Raw genomic sequence first — 26810 nt, 5'->3', positions numbered from 1 at the left:
AGGGTGAACCCAATGAGCTCTACTCACACGCGATGCTGCCGAAAGAAAACCTAGAGCAAATTGTCAACCTCTTAGTCACGATTTAAGGTGACCATAGGAAAATTCCTCACGGAAAGATATGCACTGTTCGTCGATTTCCGAGCATTGCCTGACCACAGCCTGCATGGCTCTGGGAGACCTCTACAACGTCTGAGTGATGGTATCACGATCCACATCACAAAAAAGGCAGACGGAGCAGGGGATATTTAATGCTACGTTTTCCTACTTCAAGATGCCCAGCTGAACATTTCACTCTCTGGAATACTAGGTCCAGCGAAATTTGTGTTTGCCTACATGGCAGACACAAAACGATATGGAAGAGGCCAAGAAATGCTCGAAATGTAATCACTCTTTATCTTTGGATAATTTAAGGATCAAGAGATGATGTTTGTTTGTACACGTAAGGCTATAGAATATTAACAAAATGATCAAAATACGTAACATGTAGCTAGCCAGGTACAAGAAGTTTTCGTATAGGCTAGAGAAGAGGGTGAAAAAATTTAATACTTGTTCTCTAATTTATGTCGAAATTTGTAGACGCACAGTTATTTCTTCATCCGGTTAAGACGTCTTATTTCTATCAAGTTTTTCACTAAGTAGTTGCACTGCGCATTGCAGGAAATTTTTTTAAATTTTAAAATTTTTTTTAAACTTTTTTTCACTGAAAACAAGAAAAAAATCAAGTTAGATCCCCTGATTTTCTTTATTTTCCTGTCCGTCAATCCATTGGTGCAATTGAAGGCAAACTTCAGTAACAGTGGATGCGACACATCTGACAGAATTTTCTTGGTTTTGTGCTTAGTATGCCTAGCACCTGTTGCGGCCACTACTGACTTGTCCATGTTGTGTAAAAAGCAACTCTAGTCAAGTCTAGTGAGTGGGAGAGTAGTACATATAAAGGAACTTAAAAAATTCTTTGTTTCATCTGTATAATTTGACATGGCCAGTTGATCTCAACAAGAAATTGGATTTTAAATTTGGGAGTAAGAAAGCCGTTGTTGTCGACAGTTACTGCAAGACTGCAAAAATATTTGATGACATTATCAACCCATCAATTCCGATATGTTACGGCACTCAATTTTTAAGAGTGGGTCCAACGTTGCTACCAGTTGCCAATAGCTTCCGATGCAGCTGTCGACGTTTGTTATTTCAGCTGTTTTTGAAGTCATTTGACTTTAAAATGTAAGTTTAACTAATTATAATAACAGTAGACTCTCGATATAACGAACCCCCGACATAACGAACACCTCGATTTAACGAACCAAAGTTCGTTCCCCTAGGATTCTGCCTTAAGAAACTCTTATAAATTCCCTCTATATAACGAACCACCGATATAACGAACCCCCTATTTAGCGAATCAAATTTTCCGTCCCCTAAACCAATAAAACCTCTATATAACGAACTCAAGGTATCAAATGCTACAAAATGCGACAAACAAAACCAAAACACACGCAATGTTTTCAACATTTTAACACCGCGTAGATAGCACTTTACGTACAGAATAAAGAAAACGCAATGCAATGTCATCCAAAACATTCGACGTTCAAATCTAAACACGAAGTGTAAATAAAACCAAAAAAAATATTCAAAATTTTAGGTTGAAGAAAGCAAATTAAAGCGGCAAGTGAATGAAAATGAAGCGAGTAAATATCTCTATACCGATAAATATAAAGCGCTGCAGAAAATTGCACAAGGTAAAAGTACTAACAAAAGCGTCGCTGAGGAATATGGTGTCAAAAAAACACTATCTTGACCTGGATTGCAAATAAAAGAAAAATAACCAAAGCTTATTAATCAGCTCAAATCAACTCCAATCGAAAAAAATAAATAAAAAAGAGTACCAACAATGACCTTGATGAAGCTTTTTTACTATGCTTTAAAAACACGCGTTCACAAAATATTCCTATCAACGAAATTTATATCAAGGAAAAAGCTATTTTCAAAAGCATGAACCTTCATGATTTTAAAGCTTCTGAGGGTTGGCTGGATAAATGAAAGTAGAGACAAAATGTAACTTTCAAAGCTATTTTCGGGAGGAGAGAATAGTGGTACCCCTAAAATGACAGCAAGCTGGAAAGAGATTCTTCCTGCAAAACAGTTTAATAAATCAAATTTAGCGCCATTTTTAGAAAAAGTTGAAACGCGTGTCTACATAACAAACAACCAAACGATTTTATGATAGAAGTCTTTGCATTGCTTTTTGTAAACAAACACGAACATATTTTATTCGAATTTCATGTACATACATATATTTGACGGTGTTCTATAGTGAATTATAATTCAAAAGAGTTTTTCATCCTAGTTCTTCTAATAGACGGGAAAATTGGGGATAAAATTTCAATTTTTTCTGATCTCTTCATATAACGAACTTTCGATATAACGAACTTTTTTCCATTCCCCTTGGGGTTTCGTTATATGGAGAGTCTACCGTAAGTTATCGACGTTGTACTAATTTCAAAGAAGGTTATTTTTCAGCTATCAAAATTAACATAAAATATCCTCTTTGAAGAAGGCACACATACTGACGCAGCACAAATCGGAATATTAGTATTTAAGACTAGTAGATTGGCCCATGGAGATTATTATTAATATTATTATTATTCCGAATATTTATACAGAATATAGCCACTTAAGTGTTTGAAACACTGTTATCAACGTGGGTTCTGTGTTCTGAATGTATACATTACGTATACACCGGCACTACCTACCTAATTTCCCTCACATGGTATGGGTTTACCCGTAGCTATGGTAAAGGCACTTGCTAAACATGCCCGCGCTATGGACCGAACCACGAACCACTTAATAGTGGTAGGAGAGATATAAAAAAGATATTTCTTTATATCTCTCCTACCATAATTCCACCATTGGCAATGATTAATAAAAATTTTATTGACGCAAGCACCCGTCCAAATCAAAAAAAAAAGATTTTATTGTGTAGAGCTTAAAACGCTGACCAAAAATTTCACATGATTATCTATTCCTGACCAACGCTTACAGCAGAGAGATCGAAGTCATTAACACATGTGTTTGGAATCAGGTAAATTGCCTCAGTTTCCGGGAAATTGAACTATTTAGGTCTCAGGTAGGCCTTGCTTACAACCGCGGTGATGAAAAAACTCATGTTACCACCTCGTCTCTAATTTATTTAGTCTTAAATTTGTCAGTGCAGTGACTTAACTAATTATTGAATCGTTGCAATACTTAGCTATCTTAGGATTGATTTACCGCGTAGTAAATAAGATATAGAAATATCAACTTGGTAAAGATGTGCCAGACAGAGAGAACTTGAGTATTAGTATATAAGATTAGGTGAATGGCCCTTGAAGGGAACCCCTTCTGAATGTTTAGCGAATTGTTTAGTGTGGGAACTGTGGGAACTTACCTGTTGTGGGAACTGTGGAAACTTACCTGTTGCGTTTTCGCCCTATACACTTTAAGAATTAAGTTTTGATACTGTCAGCAATAGTCCTGCAAATACATTTTCTTTTCTGAAACACCATTAATAAATAGGATAAGATGTTTTAATTGGCTGTTAAGATCAGAGTTTTAAATTTTTAATGACGTCACCAGAAACCCGTTTAGATAAAATATAATGGTTCGTAAAAACGGATTGCGTGACCCAAGTTGAAAAAACTAAACGAATTTAGTCCTCTGGTTACTTTCGCGAAATGTGACGTCATAGGCAAAATGCAATATCTTTACTAATAATTTTTGTTAGTGACGTCAAATTAATCCTTAATAAATTTAGAATAAACTTTTGGAACTACCCAAAATATTTTAAACATGAAATTTAATTTTTGCATAAATTTAGTTTCGCAAATTTTGTAAAAAAGAAATTGATACGGTTAGCTAGAAAGGTTTTTGTAGAAAACATGAAACAAATACTGCTGAAGTTGAAATTTACATAAGTAAATCAAAAGAAAAAATCGCTTTATAAAAAAAAAAAAAAAATAATAAATCCAAATTTTGCAGGAGCTATTTCTCACGATTTCGCGAATAATGTCCCAATAATCTTCTCAAGAACTTATTTTCACGAAAGTGATAAAAACTCGCGAAATTTAATTCTCTTTGCCATTTTTCGAAAAGGCCAAACATCTCTTGACCAGAACTCTACAGCTGGCATAGGCTGCAAAATTTTTACTTTGGCAGGGATCGCAGGGGCGTAAAAACGTCGAAAATGCTATCCATAATAGCCAGAATTAATAAACAACCTTTTCTACAGTCCTGAGGGTCACGGAATTAGGACGTGCTAACGTCAGTAAAATCTAAAAAGTATTGTTAAGATTTTTTTTATCTAAACCAAAAGTCCGCTATGAAAACTGACAAGTGCACTTTGATAAGTTTGGAGTGCGTGTTAGTTAGAACTAGAAGGATAAGAATTTTATTCTTCTAGGTTAAATAGAAAAAGAAATTTCGCTCTTCTTTCTACTAATTCATGTCTGAGGTTGTAGAACCTTGGTCACCTTTGCTTTAAAAAAAGTTTACTGCGACAGATATCATTTTTTGTAAGGCCGGTGCAACAATGAAAACAACGAATAAACAAGAACTTTCACAATATACAGTTATAGCTTTTTTAAATACACTGTTTTATATTCAAAAAGTGATTGGGCTCGTGTTAGGCGTTCATACGAATTCGTCACACTTAAACAACTTTTATGTGTTAAGCACGGCGAAGGAGATCTTCTTGGCACGGTTAACTTTCTGCTACTCTTGGCTGAATTAATCTCTCGACGCTTTGAGACAGGATTGTTCCATACCGCCTTTTTCTTCGTTTCCAATTTTTTTTTACTTGGGCTTTCTTCGATGGTTCCTTCCTTTCTATATTCGAAAGGTTTGGGTAAGGACTGCAGGACATCAGAGAACGTACGCAGGCCAAGTCTCATGGGTAAAACAGCTAGTGAATCCGTGGATTCCATTTTTACTAAGTTACTTTCCAAATAACATCCATGTGTTAAATGATGAGAATGGGTTCCATTCAAAACTGCACTTTCTGCCCGATTGGCATTGTATTTGTTTACACGCGACTTGATGTCTCTTTCGTACTCTCCTTTGTCGTGATCTAACCTTTCTATCTCCTTCGCAGTCATAAATTCACCTAAGAGATGCTTATAATGATGATAAATGCTTTTGTAACTGGTTAAGATAGGCACAGAAGGTTCTTTGGTAATAGATTTCGAGTTAGATAAAGGTTTTTGTACGTTCTTTATAATATTTTTTTGCTCATTTAGTTCTCCCTCCTGCTTCCTTCCTTTGCAGTATGCCGGTTTGGGGTAACTCTTTTTGGCCTGTGAGTTTACTTTTCGCACCTTCGTATCTCCTTCTTGCTTGCTTTCTTCAGAGCAGGTCAACGTTGAACGATTTATCTTTTCCTTCTTTTCAACATTATTTGCAGAATGTGCTGACAATAAATCACATGTTTTTTCTTTTTTATAGATTGAATGCTTTATCGTTTTACTTGAATATCGCTTCGCAAATTGTTTACTGCGCAGCTCATATGCACTGTACGGGCGTGTAACGACGGTTGATGTAAATGGTGAATTGGATTCTGCATTCAAATCAATATACAGAGATAATTGCTTGGTGAAGATTTGATTATTAGAATTGAAAGACTTTTTAGGTGTCGTCTGTTCTTCCCGACGATTCCCAGCATTTTTTTTGCACCGCATGTGGCTTGGCCATCGAAAACATTTTAAACCCGAAATGCAATAGTTTACATCTTGAAAGCTGCTTCCAGTGTTGATAAAACAAAACTTTGGTTTTCCTAGAGAAAGTAAAACATCACTGTAACGAAGCTTAAAACGGGTGGCTAAATTAAAAAACAATAAAATATATAGTTTTCCTTATTGTGATGGTCACAGCTCAATACACATAATATAATGAATTAAGGAAATGATGAAGATCAAAATAGCATAAAATGTTGAACAACATGTGACGAACATATTTAATTATTTTATACTACTGAACGCACTGACAAATTGATATTAACTCTGTGAGTAAAGATAAAGAAAGTAAAGATTCCCGTATAAAGATGAAGCCACGCGTTCGATTTGTTGTTGAATGTTTTCGGTGTGTATATTTATTCAATTACAAGCTCGTTGTTTGTTGTGGAAAATAGACTGAAAACATGAAACAAATGTTGTTGTTGGTCATAGATATTTTTTAAGTTCAAAGAAGCTGAAACGAAGGTTATAAAATGTTGTTACTACTATCGCACGTAATATATTCTTAGTTATCTCAAGTCAAAGATCTTATTTTTGATTTTACTGGTAAGTACAAAAACACAAACTCATTTTAACCCATACAGCCATCAAAATTTTGTAAGAATGTTGTTAGAAAGATATATAGATACTTAGTCGTGAAATATAGTTATTTATTTGTTATCAAAGTAGTTATCTTAGGATTTAGAAATCTATATTATTTTCTATCGCTTAAAATTTTCTAGCTGCCACAAAATAATTTTTTGTTCGCCTCTCCTTTAAATAAAAGTTTGTTACATTGCATGTCACAAGGACGCATCTAACAGGACGGATTTTGAGCACATGTAGCTAGAAGGTATTACTCTTAGCCTGCGGTCATGCAGCAATGCGAAGCAAAAATGTTTAGAAAAACTTTTTGAAGGTATCAGGTAAAGTATATTAGGATGGAATCCCCAAGGACGTTAAAACTTCCCCTTACTTACTTACAAATAGGTTGTAAAATCCCACAGTATTCGATAAAAAAATTGTATAATTTTTAGATACAGGTTTAGATAAATTTACGAACCTGTAATTTGCGTCATGTATAACGACACGCGTCCTTACATTCTTGTTTTAAATCTGAAATGACGTCACATTAGAGCGCTGCTAACGTATTGACGTCAAATGGCTTTTTCGACGTGACCTGGTGGAAGGTCATCGAACATACACAACCAACACATTAATTTGTATTATGTGTTGTTTTTAAGAAGCAATATGAATCCTAATCCTTTGTAAGCAACAGCCAGTCTGAAGTAAATAAAACACAACACATAGGAATTTTGAAAATAGCTAACCTCGTCACCAGGACTTGTTAGGATTTTTATATTTGAACATATTTGTTTCTTTGAGGGGAAGGGGGGGGGGGGGGGGGGGTAGATGATGACGTAATTCTGGGAGGGACGTCAACCAAATGATTACGACTGATTGCATGGGGAAGGGGGAAGGAGAAAATAGGCGAAAAATTGATTACGTAATATGTGAACGCTCCCTAACTGGGCAAGCAAAGACATAAATTAGGGTAAATAGCCAACAAAAACAACTGAGCAAGAATTGAGCTTGTAAAGTATCGAAACCTGAGCAACATTAAATTTTGTATTGCTTATAAAAAAACATTAAGTTATACAATGGGGGTTACGTGACACCCAGAAATGGAAAGATTTCTGTTGATGCTAAATGATTTATTATTAATATTACTATATTATCTAAGCCACGTCAATATTACAAACGATAAAGTTAGATTGGAAAAATAAAACTCTCTAGCATGTATATATATACAAATTTTATGGAATTAAAAAAGGGATTATTTCTTTTTTTTTCCTTTCTTCCCTTTATCTTTCTTTCCACCTGCATCTTCGTCACCACCCTTCGCAGCTTTAGCGCGTTTTTTTCCTAATGGAGTTTTTGCGTACCAAACCTATAAAAGAAAAGAAAGCAACGACCCGTTATAACGGTCATACTGAGACGAAAGAAACGATCCATTAAAACGACCACCTTCGTAAAATCAATAGAGTGCGTTTCTTTTCTTCAGATACAAACTTTAAGATGTATGTTTTATAATTAATTTTATTACTTCATTCGTACTGATTTTCGCGCGTTTAGTAATATTAGCAAGTTTTAATTCACCCATAAACAACAAGGAAAAAGCAAACAAAAAAAATCTTGGTTCAGATAAAATATAGATGAGTTTCTTTTACGTAAAATATGGAAATAGAGAAATGTAAAAAAAAATAATGAAGATACTTTTTTCGTCATCCATTGTTTATAACCTCCGTTTATTGGGAGCGTTTATAGTGTCTTAGACACTTTTATGGCTGTCTGCTTTATTATAGAATGTAACATAATACCTATCCGTTCCTAAATAACACTGTGCGTAGTTAGACGGATGCTACGGTATTATACTTCTGCGCACAGGTTTTGCGCATAATTTCTGTACTAAATTTCGTGCAATAACAAACTTTTTTGCTCAAAAATTAGTGAGGAATAGGGTATTACTATCCCCACTCAAGAGACGAGATAACCGTTATAAGCGATGTAGTTTTTGTTGTACCTTGAAAGCTTCTTCTTCGTCTTTATATATAGGTTCGATTTTTGCCAAAGGTGGAATGAATTCTGCTGCGGTCAGTGGCTTCTTCGACAACTAAAACAGATACAAAGTAATTTTACTAAACAAACGTTTCGTTAGATATTTGGGTTCCACTATTTTTTTATTTTGTTTTTCTAGCTTTTTTGCATAAAAGGCTAAAGTCAATATTGTTTTCTATTAGGAAAAAAAGTAATATAAATTTCAGCCAACACGAATGGACTTAAAAAAATTCTAGTAGTAAAAAATAAACCTCAATATTGCAGCTCTTATAATGTAATGTTACAGACCATGTAAAAATCTTTAGTAGACTCTTACCAAGCAAAAACATTTCTGGGGAAAATTGACACAAATTCAGGTACTAGTTTCCCTTTAGCCGTATGTTATTATTGTTACAAATTCATTGTAGACTAAGCTTTAGCTAAAGGTCAACACAAAGGAAGGCCCGTAGCGTAACAGCTAGGCTGCTTAATATTGCAAATGAAGTAAGTAACGGGGAGTTTTAAAGTCCTTGGGGATTCCATCCTAACGGTTGGCTCTTCCTCCCCTCTGACTATAACTATGTTACATTACCGCCAGAGATACGTATAGAATTGCTCTAACATGCTTGCCTGCCACACAAGCCGGTTAGCGGTGGAATGGGGACTTGAACCTGAAACCTTATGTTTACAAGTTCAATGCGCTACCACTTCACCATTAGGGTTAATAAAGTATCTTGTAAACTGGTTATCATTGAAATTATAAACCATGTAACAAATAGACTCCTACTTGTTTAACTCTCCTTTCTGTCAGCACTGCTTTAATTGCTGTCACCATATGACCCGGCGTATAACCATCCGTTACCTTAGCTAATGAACTTATATCAATGGCATCTGTTATACGGCCGCCATATTTCTTAATTAAGTTCGGCCATAAAACTGAAAAAAACAACAGGTTGTCTAGTTAAATATGCACAAGGGGTATTTGAAGCTCTATGTACTTCGTCAAAGACTTACTAAATCTTGAAGCGTAATCAGGTCTTGGCAGCAATATTAATTTCTGATAGGTGTTACAAAACGGTTTTACTTCAGCATCTAGTGAGAGTATTGGTTAAGGAACAAAGCAAAACAACACTCTATATACAATATGAAGGAAAAATTCGGCTCTTTTCCATCAAATCCTATGTGGTGAGATCCTATCCTATTTCCGTATTAATTTCCGCGTTTGCGTAAAAAAATTTGTTAGTGCGCAAAAACAAGGACAGAAATTATACGCGCGAAAATATATTTTTTTCAAGAAATAAAACTGATTTCAAAAATGCATTTAATTTATTATTTATTATTCCATATTTTTTTTCACGACATGCTCACAAAAAAGAAACGCATTTATTTTTTGCCACAATCCCGAATTTTACTATTTTGTTCTCTTGTCGAAAATCAATACACACGAAATACGTTGGCCAATAGGCGAAAAACAAGTATGCGCGAAATAGAGTTTTCCGCTGTGCGAAAATTAATACGCTTGGAAAATAATATAAAAAAAAGGAATGAAAATTTAAAAACAGGCTCTAGTATGCTTAGATTTTTATTACTTGGCTTAAAAAAATGCTTACACCTTAAGTATAAAAATCTTATTCACTATACCTCTAACGACAAAAACCACAAAAATCCAAAATGTCAGTGGCGTTAAAAGCTTTTCCCCTCTCATGGTAAGAACAGTGCCTACCATCTTCTAAACAAAGTTTTTCTGCATGATTTTGAGTTTACAAAGAAACAGGATATCTGACGAGCTGGGAATATGCTTTGTGCTTCGCGTTGTGACCTTTTTGGTGGCCAGAAATGCGAAACAAAGAACAAGTTTAAAATTACAAAGGTGCGTATAAATAGGGTTAGGAGTACAAGTTCTTCACGTCATTGTTATTGATTCGTTTCTTTAGGCTACTTATGTTCTAACTAATGGTTACCAGTGCAAAAATCCACGGGGTCGCCCCTTCTTTCTATGACGCATTTCGTGTTTCCGTCGGCTATTAATAAAAGATATGCTGCTAAAATTTCATTACCTACAGGCCAAAGTATATCAAATAAGTATATAAATATATTACCCTGCGCATCTCAATAAAATAATAAATAGTTAAATGGTAGGGGATGGTAATACCCGCAGGTGGAGGGAAGGCCGTATTATTCGGTAAGAGTAATTACATTTAAAAGTTTAGAGAGTTCAAAAAAACTAGCAGAAACATGATAAACCTAAGAAAAAGATACTGAACGGTTCTCGTGTGGTACCTACAATTAGAACGCGGTCTTCTGGTTTCATACCCTTCAAAAGTTTTGGTAAATCTTTCTTTAACCGCTTCGGATCAGTCTAAAAAAAGTAACTCACGATGCAACAAATTATGATAAAAAAAAAAAATCTGGCAAAGTAAATATCGCATAAAAATAGATAAAATTAAATTTGAAAACTTAAAATTTAGACTGGATATAAATAAGTATGGGGAATCCCGCAGACTTTAATAAAGTAGTTTTGCGAATAATAAATTTACGGATCGGTGCCAAAATAAAAACGTTTTACATTACGTTTTCGTGAATAATCCTCAAAAACAAACTAAAACAACTTAAAAAAAATTATGTCAAATAGGCTCCCTTAAAAAATATTGGGCCAGCTCAGACAGTATGCATTTTTTCATTACACGAAGTAGAAAAAACCACGTATGAAATCGGCAAAACTTATTAAAGAACAGGTTGAACAAATAGACAAACAAACAAAGAAAACAAATGAATAAATAAATAAACAAACAAACACACCGATAAGATGCAAAAGATTAACTTAGAATAAGAAAATTCACCTTGTCTGTTTTGGGTATTTTTTTCTGAAAGGTCTTTTCACAATCACCAATATAAACAACTGAAGGTTGAAGTTGCCTGGCAACCTAAAAAATGCCGAACTATGGTAAAAAAACTAGTTCTAATCCAAGATGCATAAAGCGTAATACTGAGAGTAGAAATGCAGAAAACATCTTTGACAATTGCCATGTGTCTAAACCTAAGAAAGGAATTTCTTGAACACTCCATGTCTTTCAAAATTTATGTACCTTAAAAACCATATGTAACATCATGGATAGACCAGCTTTTCCTGGGTATTTTCCCAAGATATTTGTTGCAGTCAAATCAAATAAATTGGCTCCGGTTTCCGTACAAACAGCATGCAGTAGCATTTTCTTGCCACAACCACGTGGTCCAGCTATCATCACAGATTTGATGAATGGAGCTTTCTCGTGGACGATTTGAGAACCTGAACGAAATGAATTTTCCACAGAAACAAGAATATGTTAAGATGCAGGAGGAGGAAGACTGTGTTACTGTTAAGAATTCTTTAGTAAATACCTAAGGGAAATAATTCTCCCGGGAAAATTTGCGTTCTTATTTTATTTCGCAAAATCTAATGCCTGTAAAATATTTCAGAATAATTAATTGCGAAAAAATAAATTAGTTCGTGATTTCTAATGATGAGTTTTCCAGAATCCTGCTTAGATTTCTTTTGCTTATAGACCCTTTTTATTTGCAGTAGCCATTATGGGTTTTTACACAGGTGGACTCGCATTTTTAGTAGCAGAGCACACAAATAAATTGGTTACCGCAATTATTCTAATAAATTCGAATTTGATATCCTTAAACTCTCACCAAGTGGCAGTATACAAAACTCTGTGACGACCCGTCTCACGTCAGATAACGAAGGCATGGGTTCAATATTCGCTTGCCGTAAAGTTGTTCCAAGGTAGCTATACTCTCCAACATATTCGTGTAGCTGAACTTTTGGATACCGAACCAGAATTCCTTCTTGAACAAGCTCTTCATAAAGGGACTCGATTGTTCTAAATAGTAGAGAAGGTCGAAATGTGACGGTCAAGAATTAGCATTCAGTTTTAATTTTGCATTCAAGCCTTAATAAGATATTTTGACTAACAACGATGTATCTTAGAGTTGGGCTGGATGGCTTGTGGTTCAGACGTAATGAAGAAAGGAGGATGAGTTGAAGGGCGGATGAGTTGAAGGGCGAATGAGTTGAAGATCGGGTGTGCGATATCCTAGGGAAGACGGAGGGAAGAAAAACACCAAAACAGGCCATCAACAGCCACATGGCCGAACCAAAACAGTTCGAGGTAGCGGTTTCAAGGTTAGTACCTGTCAGCAGTAAGGTCCTTTTCTTTCTTCTTCTTTTTTCCACCTTTCTTTCCACTTTTCTTTCCACCCTTACCCTTCTTTTTCTATGCAGAGAAAAAAAAAGAATTTCAGGGTGAAATTTATGTTCACATGTAAAACCACACGTTAATAGTTTCAATAAACACATATTTCGGAACAAACAAACAAATGAACGAAAGAACGAAAGAACGAACTGCTACAGCGTCCTACACCTTACCTTCTTTCCGCTCTTTTTACCACTTTTTCCTTTTTTACCCTTTTTACCTTTATCTCGATCCACAGCCTAAAAAATAATTTAAATACATATCATAGTACAGACGAATGACTAAAAATAGCAAATATGAAAGGTCGGCTTAAAAAAACTTACTAATTTTAAATTCTTTAATTCTTGTCTCATTAACTCGTCTACCTGTACTCGAACTTCCTCTTCAACTTCCGTCCTGTAATAACAAGAAGCAGTGACGTCATAATTTTTTTCCATATCCTAACCATGTAGCAGGTTTGGTGACAATAATATCAATATTTTTGGAACAATGGATCTTATACAATCATCAATAAAATCAGAAAACGTCCTTACAAAAATGACATCATCTTTGATCCCAGTGATGTCATTAAAAATCATTTTTTGGAGTGCTACGCTAGACCAAATAGCCCGGTGTAAATAGGATTAACCACTGGTTCTATTTCATATAGCATTGCTCCAATTAAATAGGCTGGTGGTTTAAAATGAGCAGTAGACATTACATTTAAGTATTACAGAAGGCACAATTATCAATTTATAAATGAAAGCACGATCTTAACCATCTTTTAATAAATATTCATTTTTTTGTACGTATCTCGTTAGTTTAACATACAAACCTTTTTTGTTCTTTGATAAGTTCTGCATCATGTTTTTGCGAAAAATTCATCCCTTCGTCACGCTTCTGCCAAACTTCTACAAAAAAATAAATTATAGACGGTAACAGGCATACAAGCAAATTCTCCATGTTTACACGTATTTTGTGTTCTTTGTAAAGCAAATTCGATTCAAAGTAAGTGGCGATTGTTTGCATTCTCGGCTGCTTTAAAAAAGAATTGTTGAGAAGTCTTTCTTAGATTATAAAAAAACATCTATTTATACCCTTGTAGGTTTTGTGCGTTTCAGATATGGTTGGCACAAAAACTGAAGGTTCAAATACGATGCCAGCTTCTTCTTCCTGTAAAAAATTACAAGTTGTGTATTTTGTCATGAAATCAAAAAACTGAAAAAAACAATCCATTAATCTACAAATGCCCATATCGCAATTTGTTTTTACCCTCTCGAGAAGCCCTTCAACTTCCAAGTTTGTGGTTAGCAAAATTTAATGTGTATCTGCTGTATAAGCTACTACTATCTTGGAGGAACCTCCAAGCTACTAAAATATGTTCGTTCCTATTAAATCATAGCGATCTTAAACTTTAATTGTCAATGATGCCGTAAAGCGGGCCTTTGACACTTCACAAATTAAATGATTACACCTGCCGTGTCTCTAGGATGGAGAAATAAGTTTTTGTTTTCACTAAATGACGGGAATACAAGAACTACACACGTGAGAAAAATCAAGTTATGTTTCTTTTATAAATATTTTGAAAGATTCAAAAAATATTGGCATGGAAACTAGGAAATTCAGTTGACCCTCTTTTTCCTAACAGCAACACCCACTCACTCCTTTCCTTTAACAGTACCTCTTCTAAAATTATCACGGCGTGATTCCGTCACATTTAATAAATACGTAATTTAAGTATGGTTTAATAAATTTTTTTTGTATAGAAACACTTACGCTATTACCCTTCCCTTTTTTTCCTTTCTTGTCTTTTTTATTATCCTTTTTACCATCTTTCTTATCTTTACCCTTTTTATCTTTCCCTTTTCCCTTCCCTTTAGCTTTTTCTTCTTCCTAAAAGAAATATATTAGATAACAAAGTGAAATGTTAAAACAAGAAAATGCAGACTATACCATTGTTGTTTTTTCTTAAGCTATCAAAATATATGGACAATTAAAAAGAGGGGTGACCGGTGGTTCGCGTGTGCGATATGGTAGGGGATGCGTGGAGAAAAAGAAGGGCAAAAATATACCCAAGTTACGACAGTTTTTTCGAAAGAGGCTTACAGCAGTATTAGGACATAGCAGGTTTAGAGGTACTTGACCTGTGAAGCTGCTATGCAATCTGACAAGCTCACATGATAGAGAAGAAGATATATTATTGCTTGTATGTGCCTTGAAAAATAAGGAAACATGGCCATGCTGACGTGTAAACGCCAAATAAAGGACCAAATACATAGCAAGGTTTTTGTCGTACTTTTCTTTCTCTAAATAACTCATGGCGGATAAGAGAATTGTGTATACACGCTACGTCAATGCATTTTATATCGCTACAGCACATGTCAAATAAACGAGAAAATAGGCGAGGTAAAAAATAAAACCGAAGTAAATATTACATATAAAAAAAAGACATAAAATTATTTTCATGGTATTTATAGTCCTATCCGTTTTATAAATCCTCTTCACTTTGAAATATTCAATACGAATCCTCTAAAATCTGTTTTTCTTCTTTTTCCTGCATATAATTTCATATTAAATGATAAAAATGGTCAAAATATACAACATATACAGCATATGTTGTATACTTTAACCTTAAAATTGTTTAAAGTTACGAATATAACCAAATAACCTAAGATCATATAGTGGCTTCGTCTGCGGCTCCCAGTCTTGGAGACTGCGGTTTAGATCCTGCTTTCTGCAAGGCAGTATGCTAGCGATGTACAAAGTAGTCTTACTTCAATTCGATTAAAAGTAAGCTTAGTGATATTTATCCTTTTATGGACAATATTTTGTGCATTAATGTAGTTTTGAAGGAAAAATTGTCGCTTTCTCACCTCACCTAAAATTCCCCTCAACCTACCTTTTGTTTGGCTTCTGCTTCCATCTAAAGGTAAAAAATAGAAATAAAAATTAATAAATAATAGGCTAACAAAACAAGACAGCAGAAAAATATTATCACATCATCACAAAAAGTTTTAAAGTTGAAAAAAAAACACTAATATTGCATGATGAGCATTTAAGTAAATACAATTTCCCGCTACACACCAATAAATAACAAAATATGCAAACATACTTCTGCAGGATCTTTCTCTTTGAATATTGCTACCGACCCACCTTCTTCTTCGGAAGGGTACTCTGGAAATTTACCTGTAGCATCTCTAAATGAAAAGAAAAAAAGAAAATTAAGCCAGAATATCAAGCCAAAAAAACACAGTTACAACTTAGGATATAAAAGCACTTTTTAACTCAAGTAGAATAAAAAATTTTTAATGAGATGCCAGTTCTACTGTGGCTCACTATCAAATATTGGGATGTCTACCTTAATGGAATACAATTTCGACTCATTGTGTTCGTGGAAATTCATCATTTTTTGAAAATAAATTATCGCGAAATTTACAAAGTCATACGGACAATGAAAAATGGAGTAATGATAGAAACCTGCATTCAATAAACCACTGCCTGATCTGATCCTGCATATTTTCACGCATTTCTGGTCCTTCAACTTCGCGCAGCTTGTCTTTGATAGACACTAACGCTTTCCGATATTCTCTCTCATGTTCATGTTGTGTGACACGACGTTGATCTTTCACTTTATCTGCATGGTACATGGGACGGGCTTCGTATTCCTTTTCAGGTTCAGCTTTCTATGAAGAAAAGAGATGCTTAAATAATAAATAATAATAATAATAATAGATTAATAAAGAGTTGAAATAATTTAACTCTGCTCATTACACGGCAAAAGATTTGCTTTTAAAAAAAATAATTACCGCGGTTGATTCAACGCAATGGATTTTGCCAAAAATTAGTTTTGCAGATTAGTACAAATTAAATTTCGTCAAAAAAGAAAGAAAGTAAGTTTTTGTACTCAAAATTTTTATCATTAACATTGAATGTAGAAAGATATAAATACTTTACAGTTCTACCTACTTTTAATTAATAATAAACACGATCTGATATTTAAAAACTAAAGAAAATCTCAAATTTATTTTAGCGCTTAAAATTATGCACGTATAAAAAAATATAAATTTCGCCGTTAAAGACTTGCACAAATTGCACGAAATTTATTTACATACCATCCCAACAAAAATCAGTTCTTCCTCTCTCATTTTTATGGTTGCTTTTCGTGTACTATAACCTTTCCAAACCTAAAAAAAAATTTCATATAAATTTGTGAAATACTAACAGGGTTCCCACTTATTTTGCAACTATTTTTTTAGGATATTTGGAGAAATCTAGCTAATTTTTTAGTATATTTGGCGAATTTAGCTAATTTTTTAGGAGATTTTTTCGATGAGCAGGAAAACCCAGGAGCAGGGAAAAAAAATTGATGTAAGTACAAATTAGAATCAGAAGAATCAAGGATGTCAAAATAATTGAACAAGGAAGACAAATTGGATTGAGCATTAGCAGATAAAGAAAACAGCGAAGTATTTGGACAAATATCCCACAAAAGAAAATCCATTATCAAAATTGGATGTTCCCTCATTAGATTTTTAGGAGTCTTCACAAAAAATCAGGAAATTTTGAGATATTTTAGCATGATTTTATTTTACGGGACTTTGACTAACGCAATGGTACTGGTACTATATGCAGAGTATTCTTCACGAAAGCTTTTTTTATTTTGCCTACACAAAAAAACAAAGCAAAATGCCTCTGCTGGGCATGTGGAAATACAAAAACAAATAAAATAAAAAAAAAGCTTTTGAGCTGAATAGAAAACAGATTAGATCAGGGTTTGCAAATATCAAAACCGTTTTTTGGTTCACTTTACAATTTGTGTCATAAACAGGGCAGTATTATTTTAGACATATTTGGTCTAAAAATTTGTAAGGTAGCGCAAAATCAAAACTTTAATGTCACTCATAATCGGCATACTTTTTTGGTTCACCGTGCAAATGTAAAAAACGTAGAAATCATCAAGATGCCAAAAGCGGCTAAAATAATATATATATTATTAAAATCGGTTGGAGGGAGATCGAGAAGAAATGACTGTTTTATGTTTTTAATAAAATTCTGTCTTTATATTTTTTGAAAAAACGAAACAAAAGAACAGTTAACGATTTTGATTACAAAACTCGGGTGTTTTTAATTGGTTTACAGACAGACAGCGAGTATATAATAAAAATATTACGTTACCTTTTGTATTGCAATTGCAGCTACATCTCGATCTAGAGTAGGTGCTCCTCGACTTGCAGCTATTTTCTCTCTTTCTTCTTGCATTCTGGTAAGACAAGATAAAAGCAAACATAGACAATGCTATATAAAAACAGGACCTTCTCTATTCAAAAACTATGCAAGAACAAAAATAAAATATCTCGAAAATATAAAGTGATACACAGTCTTATGATCTGAGGGTGTGTTACCTGTTTTATTTTTTCCCAAAACTATATAATAGTAATGTATAATATAGTTTATAATTTCTTAATATTTGACTATAAATTGTGTTTTTTTCAATTAAAACACTAAAAAAAACGCTTTTCTACTTGATGACACATACTCAGATAATCAAAAGAGGTTGCAAAGTTTTGTGAAACAACAGTCTTTCCAATATACGTCAACACTTGACAATTGCCGACACAAATGCCAACGTATTGCAAGCAGACAAATAACATATCATGTTAGGAATTTTTTTGCTGGTGTAAAAAAATTGAATTTAACATGGAAACAAAATATACCGTATTTCTTTCATGAATTTTGCTCGTAATCTCCCCTGCCTTGCTCGTTCATGAATCTAAAACAAACACACAATCAAAAAGAGTGTGGTTGATATGAAAGTTATCTAAATTCTAAGCCAGTCCAGGGATTAGCTGTATAGCCAAGTTTCAGGAGATCCTTATCCCATTGTTACACAAATTTGAAGTATAGTGAATCTATAAAGTAAAGTATGATGAAAGAAAGTTCGCCTTAACTATCACGGTTAAGAATTAATAAACTTTTAAAAATAATCAAACAATCAACCATATTTTACCAAAAGTAACAAACCTGTATTAGTCTAATCGCTTCTTCCTTTGTCATATGAATTTCTTCTTTTAGCTATAAGAGGACTGTAATCATGAAAAAAAATGAACAGCATTAATTACAGAATTATACAAAAATGTATGAACAGAAATTACTTTTAAACGAAAGACACACACACTAGCCTGGAAGACCACTGTCACATACCACAGTAAAGACCTAAGAAGTAGTGAATTTATTGGATTAAATTTAAGGTTATTTGTGGTCGTTCCCTAAGTAAAATTGTGACTTTTCAGGGGTTTTGTTTGATTTCTCATGGTCATAAATAAAGAACTTTATTCTTACAAGACATCTTAAAAATATAAATACAAATATAGCCTATTTCAATAGCTTTGACACATTGTTTATTTTCAGATTTTTCTTTATTTATTTAATGATCAGGGTTGTTCAGGGTTTTCAGGGCATGCAAGATACCCTGTTATCTATCAACTTTTTGACAGCAAATTTTCTCTTATGTCTATAAATATACGAAACAATTTTCACTTAGCAAAGTAGACACCTTTCTGCTGTTAATTTACCTAACACAATCTGAACGCATTAGAGAAACGAAATCCTTGTTCAGATTTTTTTAATGAAATTTATTGAAACTTATCTCAAGTTAATGATGGTGAATATCTGACTTTTGTTGTGGAATAATATACACTGCCTTCTTTCTTAAAGTTACAGACATGAATTAGAAAATTACTCTACATAGTGGTCACTTAGCTAGTATCTTCAATGAATATTGCCTCACTACATATGTCATAATTTATCTCAGAATTTTTATTGTCTCACTTAATAAGACAGGATGTTAAATACCAGCACTTGGGCTAGTCTATTTTTGGAACTATAAACGCTGTACATTGTACAGGAATGTATTGGTTTTGTAGACTAACAAATTTTCCTTTCTTTCTATGTGATGTCAAACTTAAGTTGACAATTCTAATGACCAGTTTCGAACCCACAAATGGAAGATCAAAGCTCTTCGACAAAAGTATCAATAGTAAAGGCTGCACCATTGCTTTAGCTGGACGGTTTCTTTGTACAGCTATTCTTCCTTTCTTACAGACAGATAGATGTGTGTGACCTGGCTATTAAAACGTTTTATTTAATAAATTCTTGTGATGTGTACGCAATGTGTATGCCATGAATTTGAGACTGTACATGGTATAGCGTCTCCACCAATAATGTGTTAATAGTTGATAACAACACTTGTTTATTGAATGCAAATATGCACCATGTAAGTATCTACTGGAGTAAAAGTTCACAAAGATGAAAATACTATTATGAGTGTGTAAAGCATTTAAGTGAGTTAGGCCAAATATGTGAAGCGTTCAAGCGCATAAAACCATACCAAATACTATATTTGCCATTTGCAAGCATTTTGGTGTGATTATCTGATTATGATTAGTTGGTAGCACGTTATCTGCTTTGTCCTTCGTCAATTATTTTTATCGCCTCGTATTCTACTTGTGTACAATACCTTTAAGTTTCATAAAAATGTTTATTTCTTAAATGTGTTGATTTAAAAGAGCACACTTAAACTTTTAGCAAACATTTTTTTACTGTAAAATTATCTTCCTATATATAATTTTTTTGTAAAAACCTTTGTAAAATTGCTACAAATTTATTTAAGTTTAAAAAAGAGATAACACATACTTGTGCTTGGTAATCTTGTGGTCTTGTTTTTTGTAATATTTCATTCAGCATTTTTTCACGATCTTTCAAAGCCTGTTTATTTTCATGTATGAAATATTTCGGAATAGGAATCTCAATATCGTTCTAAAAGAAGAAACACAACACATGCATACATGTACCGCAAGCGTGACCATAAGTAGATATGATAAGACACAAAGAAGTAAAAAACATGCTTACAGGAGTTAATTTCAAGTCTGACAATACATCGTCAAAATAATGATATTCAGAAAATTCTAAAATGACCATATTGTTCTTTAGTTCTAGTATCCTACAAAGAAAACAAAACAAAGCATGAAACAAGAACCATATAAACTTATCCAAACTTTTTAAAGATAAAGTAAGGTGAAGTAGATTCCCTACATTTAGAGCTTACTGAGGTAAAAAGTTCTAAAGAATTTGCACATGTTAAAAACTAAGTGCAGGATATTTACTATACAATTTTTTGGGTATGTGAGGCAATACATTATTTCAGATTATGTATACCTCCCCATGACACCATCCAACACATGACGTAGTACTAATCGTTTTTGTGGGTGAACAATCTAAAGAAAAAGCATTACAAAATGCATATAACATAACTGTGAATAAGTGATACTTCATCCACGATGTTTATGTTTTTTATAACCTAGAAAATTTGATGTTAAACTATATTAAAATGTGACTTGTGAAAATGATTGTGATTGTTTAGTTACATTTTACGGTTTGTAAATACCAATAGAATCATACAAAAGTTTTGTATTAAAACAAAAAAATGTTTATCTTATTTTTAATTTCTACAGAATTAATCAGCTGCAAAATTTCCATGAGTTTTTTTAAAGAATTTTTTTACAAAAAATAAATTGTTGCCTGCAAATTGCTTTAATTAATTCGTTTTTTTAGAGTTCAAATGCAATTTTTTTCTTGACATCAGTGAAAATAAATATGTCTGCTAAGGGCAATTTAACTTTATTTGCACAAATAAATACAACTAAAATTAGTACACTAAAAGGTATAGGCTATTGTATAGTCATGCATTTAAATGTAGAGAGTTGTTTGGAATTTAATTGACATTTTTAGCATTATCAAAGGGGAATCAGAACAGATTTTTGAAACAGTAAAAATAAAAAAGCTTGTGATGTGTGTGAATATCATTTTTGATTTAAATATACACTTATACCTGATCATAACACTCTTCGAGCTTTCGAAATATTTGTATATATTTAATGTATGAAACTGACAAATGTTGAAAAGCTGCAATGCGGTCCTAAAATAAGAAACGTATATACAAGAAATTATATTATGAAGCCAGGCCTGGAATCATAGTAAAAAAGAAATACTTCAATTTAAAACACAAAGGTAAATAATGTTGACATGGTGTCATACTACTGAAACCAAAATGTACATAGGTTCGTAACTCATCATTTTTTAAGATGACATGTCACAATAACATTGTTTTGCTGTGAGCAATTGTTATGAAATGTTTTTTCATTTAATTACGCTATAACACATTATTAAACACTAATAGATTGACCTGTAGGAAAATTCCCTAAAGCAAAAGGGTAGTGAAAAAGATCTGTCATTAGAATTTTGATGAGCTCATCAATGACACGTCGATAAAAAATATTTCCAGTGCGTCTTTTGTTTAGAGCTTAAAATGCTGACCAAGGAGTGTATAAAAAGCATTATTTACTTAGGTTAAAAAGCTTCTTGATGGCCTCATCAACACGTCGATTCTGAAACGGGTGCCCTAACTTAACTTTGGGAATTAAACCTACTTTGGTTCCAGGTGGTCCCTAGTTACCTACGCAAGATATGACTTCTGTTATTTCCACCCATTTCCAACTTAAACTTGGCTTTTTTCAGTTTTAAGTGCACTGTAATGACAAAATTAATTTGTCAATTAACATTTGAGACATGCATTTTTAGCAACTTAAGAGGAAAATAAACATATCTACTATGTCTACTGTTACCAAATTATATTTTTTTATATAAACAAACTAAAAAATTATAAAACATTGCACTTTGTCAATTGACTACTGTGGCTACTTAACAAAAAAAAAGAACCACAGCCTGCAGATTTAAAATACGATAAACGCTTCGCTTCTTGTTTTATAACCAATTTCATTACATCACGAACCTCAGATTTTGCTGAAAAATAGAACAGCCTATAAAGTTCAAATCATTGCTTTTAATAAAAGAAATATAATTTAAAATGATGTTCTTATAAAAATATAAAAGGTTTGCACATACAACATCATAATACAATACTTAGCTCCATCAACCAATAAATACTGAGGAAAAAATCATTAAAAAATTCACTTTGTTACTATGTGCAAATTAATTTTATATATACTTTTTCGGGTTTTGGCGGTTCGGGTGGTAATTCCACCTCTAGCAGATCATCTATAGCAGATTGTGCATCCAGCCATTCATTGTTGTATGCACTGAAAGAGAAACATATATCATAAACAATTGGTAAGAAATACTTTACAAAAATGTGACACCATGAACTGCCACAAATATTAAAATTTTGGTGATTAGAAAAAAAATGATTGAAACAGTTTTACCTGTGTGACATGGTGAATTCTTTCTTGATTTACATTTTTTTAATTTCAGTTTACACACTAAAAGAACAAAAATAATATATTTTAGTGTTTTTGTGAACTCTTGCACTTTGTGCAAGAGTTAAGTGTTTAATTTCTCTTGTCAGCAATTCACTATGGCAGAGTAGATGTTACCATAGCCCTGGGTTAAGTCCAGCTATGTAAGGAAAATGGGTGAGACGGCTCCTTTCGCCCCTTGAGTTTCACAGCAGTAGCAATAATTTTAGACTTCCAGTTGAGATCGGAATCACAGGGAGATAAGATATTTGATGCAGAGAAAAGTTTTTTCCATTAACAAAAACTTACAATACCATAAATGCCCAATTAAGCTTCCCTGTGCTTGTTTAAAATTTTAACTTTTATGGTGAGCACTATTCAAATAGGTACATTTATTTATAAGCTTATGCTTCAAACAGAACATAATACAGTGTTACTTGCATTCAAAAAGACCTTATTAGCATTCGGCCACCAGAAAAGAGATTTCAGGTCCATCTTCATCCTTTTGGAAACAAATTTCAAGATTTATCAAAACATAGGCAAAATATTATCAGCAAATGAATTGTCACCTCCAAGATAAATAGGAAAAAATATTAAGGGCGCTTCCTCTAATACAACTGTAAAAAATTATTTTAAAAAGTATTTTATGGTTGACAGTCCTTTGAAAATCAACAAATAAAAAATATAAAGGCAATCTGTGTTATTTTGGTATATATATATATGTTCTGAAGAGCATGTGCAGTAGAGTGATTTATTTGAATCCGAACTGATAAAAGCAAAAAATTAATGCTGGGTCAAAGAATTAATAAACACATGTTTTAAAAGATCTTATTAATATTAGATAATAAGGAAACAAACTTTCCTTATTATCTAATAACCTTTTTTATAAACAAGAATAACCTTGGCAATTTTCAACTGTGAAAGAAATTCATGACTAGATTATCCAAGGATTAGGTTTTGTTTATCCCGTTGCCAACTTTTTTAACTAACTTTTTGAAAAAAACCTTACATATAGACTCAATCTCAAGAGGTTTTTTCTGTTATATGCGGTATGCTCTGGCCTGTTTAGTTTCTACTGCTCTGGTCCAGGAACCATTCTTGATGTAAACACAACAGTATCCAGTTTGTATATATATATATATATATATATATATATATATATATATATATATATATATATATATATATATATATATATATATATATATATATATATATATATATATATATATATATATATATATATATATATATATATATATATATATATATATATATAATCTAAAGTCTTTGTCAATTTTCCCAGTCTTAGTATGCAGCTCTACTGCATACAAAGACTTGCAGGGTGGTTTTTTCACAAATCAAAGCAAAATTATAAATTGTGGTATAGACGATCAAAAATTGATGTGAAAATATTACCAGACATGGTGTCCAGCACACTGGAATATAAGAATATAATCACTAAGAGTTCTAGAGATTTTAGTGATTATTGTAGGAAAAGTTTGAAGCAAAGAGATGAAGATGTCATATCCAAAAATGACTTAACACATTTAAGTAGGTAGCTAGACACTGTTTGTTAGTTTTCCTTTTGACTTACAGGACAGCATTATATTCACCCCCCTCCTTTTAATTTCTGCAAGACGTATTATTATGGCGCCATAGTTTATCGGTTATCACTCTCGTACTTTGTGCGGGAGACTGGGGTTCGATTCCCCTTGGTGGCGATTCAATATGGGCAATTGAATATTACCATAGCCCCGGGTTAACCCAAGCCATGTGGGGGGAATTGGGAAAATAGCACACTGTGTGGGCCGTTGGATGTTGCAGGGAGTTGTCTGGCAGAGTGCTGACTCTAATTGGGTTTGCCTAGCTCAAATAGAGCATTAAATACTCCAGGAGGACTCCCCATCAAAGCCATTAGCTAGCCATGTAAATATGCACATTTAGATTCTTGAGGACAAAATGGAAAATACAAGACTTCTACGAATTCCCAGAAAACAGCGCTTATAATATAATTAAAACGTATGAAATAAAATAATAGGGAATAGATAAAAAAGGACAAACAAATCAAGCCAGATTGTCGTTCATTTGCTTCTTAGGGTGTCCGGCATCCATTATGTTTCTATAAACATGGTTGCGCTAACGGCAGCCGGAGAAAGAACCCCCTCATATCGCAAAATATAAGTCGGCAAGAAATATAAATCGGCAAAAAAGTTACCTTGGCTAAATTTTGTCACGTTTTAACAAGGAGACTACTCGCACACCAATTAAGACAACCTCTTTCCCAGGGCAATTTCCCTTGTTGATGAAGTTAAACTCCATAATAACGGCTCAGGATCCACAAGAGCCTTGGGATCAGGTTGGAATTAAGAAGATTCGAAGACCAAATAAGACGATTCGGAGACGAATTTATTTCTGAAACATATGATATCCTAAGAAAGACGAATTTCGACCACAAGACGAAAACGATTCGGAGACAAATTGAAAACTCAGAGACAAAATAAGACGATTCAGAGACGACTTCACAGAAAAAGTGCTGACATAAGCTTAAATTTATTGTTGCCATTTTGTTTCCTTCATAACGTACTGTTAGTGTACCAAGTTTGTGTCATCAAACTAGTCTACCAAAAGTTATAGAGGCGGAATCTCTCTGAACCGAATAGGGTTAAGACGAACTTCGACTATTAGGAGACGATTCGGATATGAAACAAATTAAGACGGTACCAAATTGCAATATTATCACAAAAAATTATTTGATATATTAAAAGGGTTATGCAAAAAAAGTACGAGACGATTTATTATGAGACGAATTAAGACGAAATTTGTGGACGATTTGGAAGCCGGAGAAAGATAGAGATTCAAATCGGGTTGATCATTATTCTTAATTCCATTTTGTTTTTATTTATCTTTATTTTTCTAAACTTTTTTAACCTAAAATACCAGCAAACAAATCAAATTTTTTATAAATAACGTGATACATTATAACTAAATTAAATAAAGGGGCTAAAAAAAGCAAAACAAGGAGAAGAATGCTTGGGTAGGGAAACTTTTTATAAAGTGTACATCTACACTCTTTTTCATTTGTAAGAATATGCTTTACAAAAACATTAAGCTGGAATTTCAGGTTATAAGCGATATGTTTGTTTAGAACAGTAGAAAAATAAGTAAATTGACCACTGGTTAAAAATTTAGTTTTTTTAAAAATGTGTGTAGAACATATCTTGTTTTAAAACTTGTCTAAGTTCCATGATATATGAAAAAAAACTTATGAAATTTTGATTTTGATTGGCAAGCTAGTGAGCCTCTAAAGCAAGATGCACGTGAATTCTTTCCAATCAGAGAGTGAACAAACACGTCCTGCTTGTGAAAAAAAGGGAGTATTATTATTACTTACATTATTTTTACAAGGTGTACATTAAAAAATTTATACATCAGACTGATTTTCGCGAATGTTATCCATATTTGCGAACCAGAAAGATCAACTCACAAAAATAATTGCGAAATAATAGAAATAATTTATCTGATAAAATGAAACTTTGCGAAATTTTTGAAATAAAGAATTTTTGTTGTTGTTGTTTTGCTTGTTTTTGTTTTCTTTGTTAAACTTTTTTCTTGTAGTTGATGAAAATTATGATCAAGTAAAGGTTACCTTATCTATATAAATAAGCCTGGAATAAATTAAAATTTGAAAAAATAGGTTTTCGAAAATAAATCTGCCCAAAAAATGATTTATTCGCAAAAAAGAATAAAAAAATCTCATCGAATATCTCAACATTACTGATTCGCGAGAACCAATCTATAAAACAAGTCTTCGAGAAAATTACTTAACTTAAGGTGCGTGAAAGAAGTGCGGACAAAAGTGCTTTAAAAATCTGGGAAAAACTAAAGATTGTACACAGTGCTATGCTTTTCAGACTAAAAGACACAAGGACTAAGAAATGAGTATT

At 33.0% G+C, this 26810-nt stretch overlaps 2 protein-coding genes across 2 annotated transcripts; both read right to left on the bottom strand.

The window, feature by feature from the left end:
• Window positions 1–1227: 1227 nt before the first annotated feature.
• Window positions 1228–6856, bottom strand: LOC130625130 (uncharacterized). Its single transcript, XM_057440200.1, has 6 exons — window positions 6802–6856; window positions 4797–5800; window positions 4133–4219; window positions 2409–2463; window positions 1891–1942; window positions 1228–1588 (listed from the first exon to the last, which is right to left on the bottom strand). The coding sequence occupies exons 1-6, from the start codon at window positions 6815–6817 to the stop codon at window positions 1228–1230; spliced, it is 1575 nt and encodes a 524-aa protein (XP_057296183.1). The 5' UTR covers window positions 6818–6856.
• Window positions 6857–7325: 469 nt separating this feature from the next.
• Window positions 7326–22970, bottom strand: LOC130624918 (dynein regulatory complex protein 11-like). The gene is made up of 27 exons (XM_057439979.1): window positions 22831–22970; window positions 22617–22707; window positions 21441–21527; window positions 20768–20826; window positions 20462–20552; window positions 20246–20368; window positions 18575–18625; window positions 18268–18323; window positions 17729–17813; window positions 16666–16737; window positions 16031–16236; window positions 15666–15750; window positions 15453–15476; window positions 14330–14446; window positions 13651–13726; window positions 13389–13464; window positions 12898–12970; window positions 12748–12813; window positions 12513–12595; window positions 12012–12202; window positions 11423–11622; window positions 11177–11260; window positions 10596–10695; window positions 9351–9428; window positions 9124–9272; window positions 8323–8412; window positions 7326–7689 (listed from the first exon to the last, which is right to left on the bottom strand). Exons 1-27 carry the CDS (start codon window positions 22839–22841, stop codon window positions 7576–7578), a joined length of 2538 nt encoding a protein of 845 aa, XP_057295962.1. The 5' UTR covers window positions 22842–22970; the 3' UTR covers window positions 7326–7575.
• Between the last annotated feature and the right edge of the window lie 3840 nt (window positions 22971–26810).

Source organism: Hydractinia symbiolongicarpus, chromosome 14, assembly GCF_029227915.1.
Source record: "Hydractinia symbiolongicarpus strain clone_291-10 chromosome 14, HSymV2.1, whole genome shotgun sequence".
Taxonomy (NCBI): domain Eukaryota; kingdom Metazoa; phylum Cnidaria; class Hydrozoa; order Anthoathecata; family Hydractiniidae; genus Hydractinia; species Hydractinia symbiolongicarpus.
Note: the sequence above shows the minus strand (reverse complement) of the source record. Positions and strands in the feature narration are given on the sequence as shown.

What these genes read in the sequence shown, in the direction of transcription:
- LOC130625130 (XM_057440200.1), bottom strand. An exon ending in TGGAAACGAAGAAAAAGGCG is followed by an intron (nt 4,220 to 4,796) that starts GTATGGAACAAT and finishes TATTATGGATAG; the next exon opens with CATTTTCGACGTTTTTACGC. An exon ending in AAAAGTTCGTTATATCGAAA is followed by an intron (nt 1,943 to 2,408) that starts GTTCGTTATATG and finishes TTTCGTTGATAG; the next exon opens with GAATATTTTGTGAACGCGTG.
- LOC130624918 (XM_057439979.1), bottom strand. An exon ending in AATTAAAGAATTTAAAATTA is followed by an intron (nt 12,814 to 12,897) that starts GTAAGTTTTTTT and finishes ATTATTTTTTAG; the next exon opens with GCTGTGGATCGAGATAAAGG. An exon ending in GTTTTGTATACTGCCACTTG is followed by an intron (nt 11,623 to 12,011) that starts GTGAGAGTTTAA and finishes CATTTCGTTCAG; the next exon opens with GTTCTCAAATCGTCCACGAG.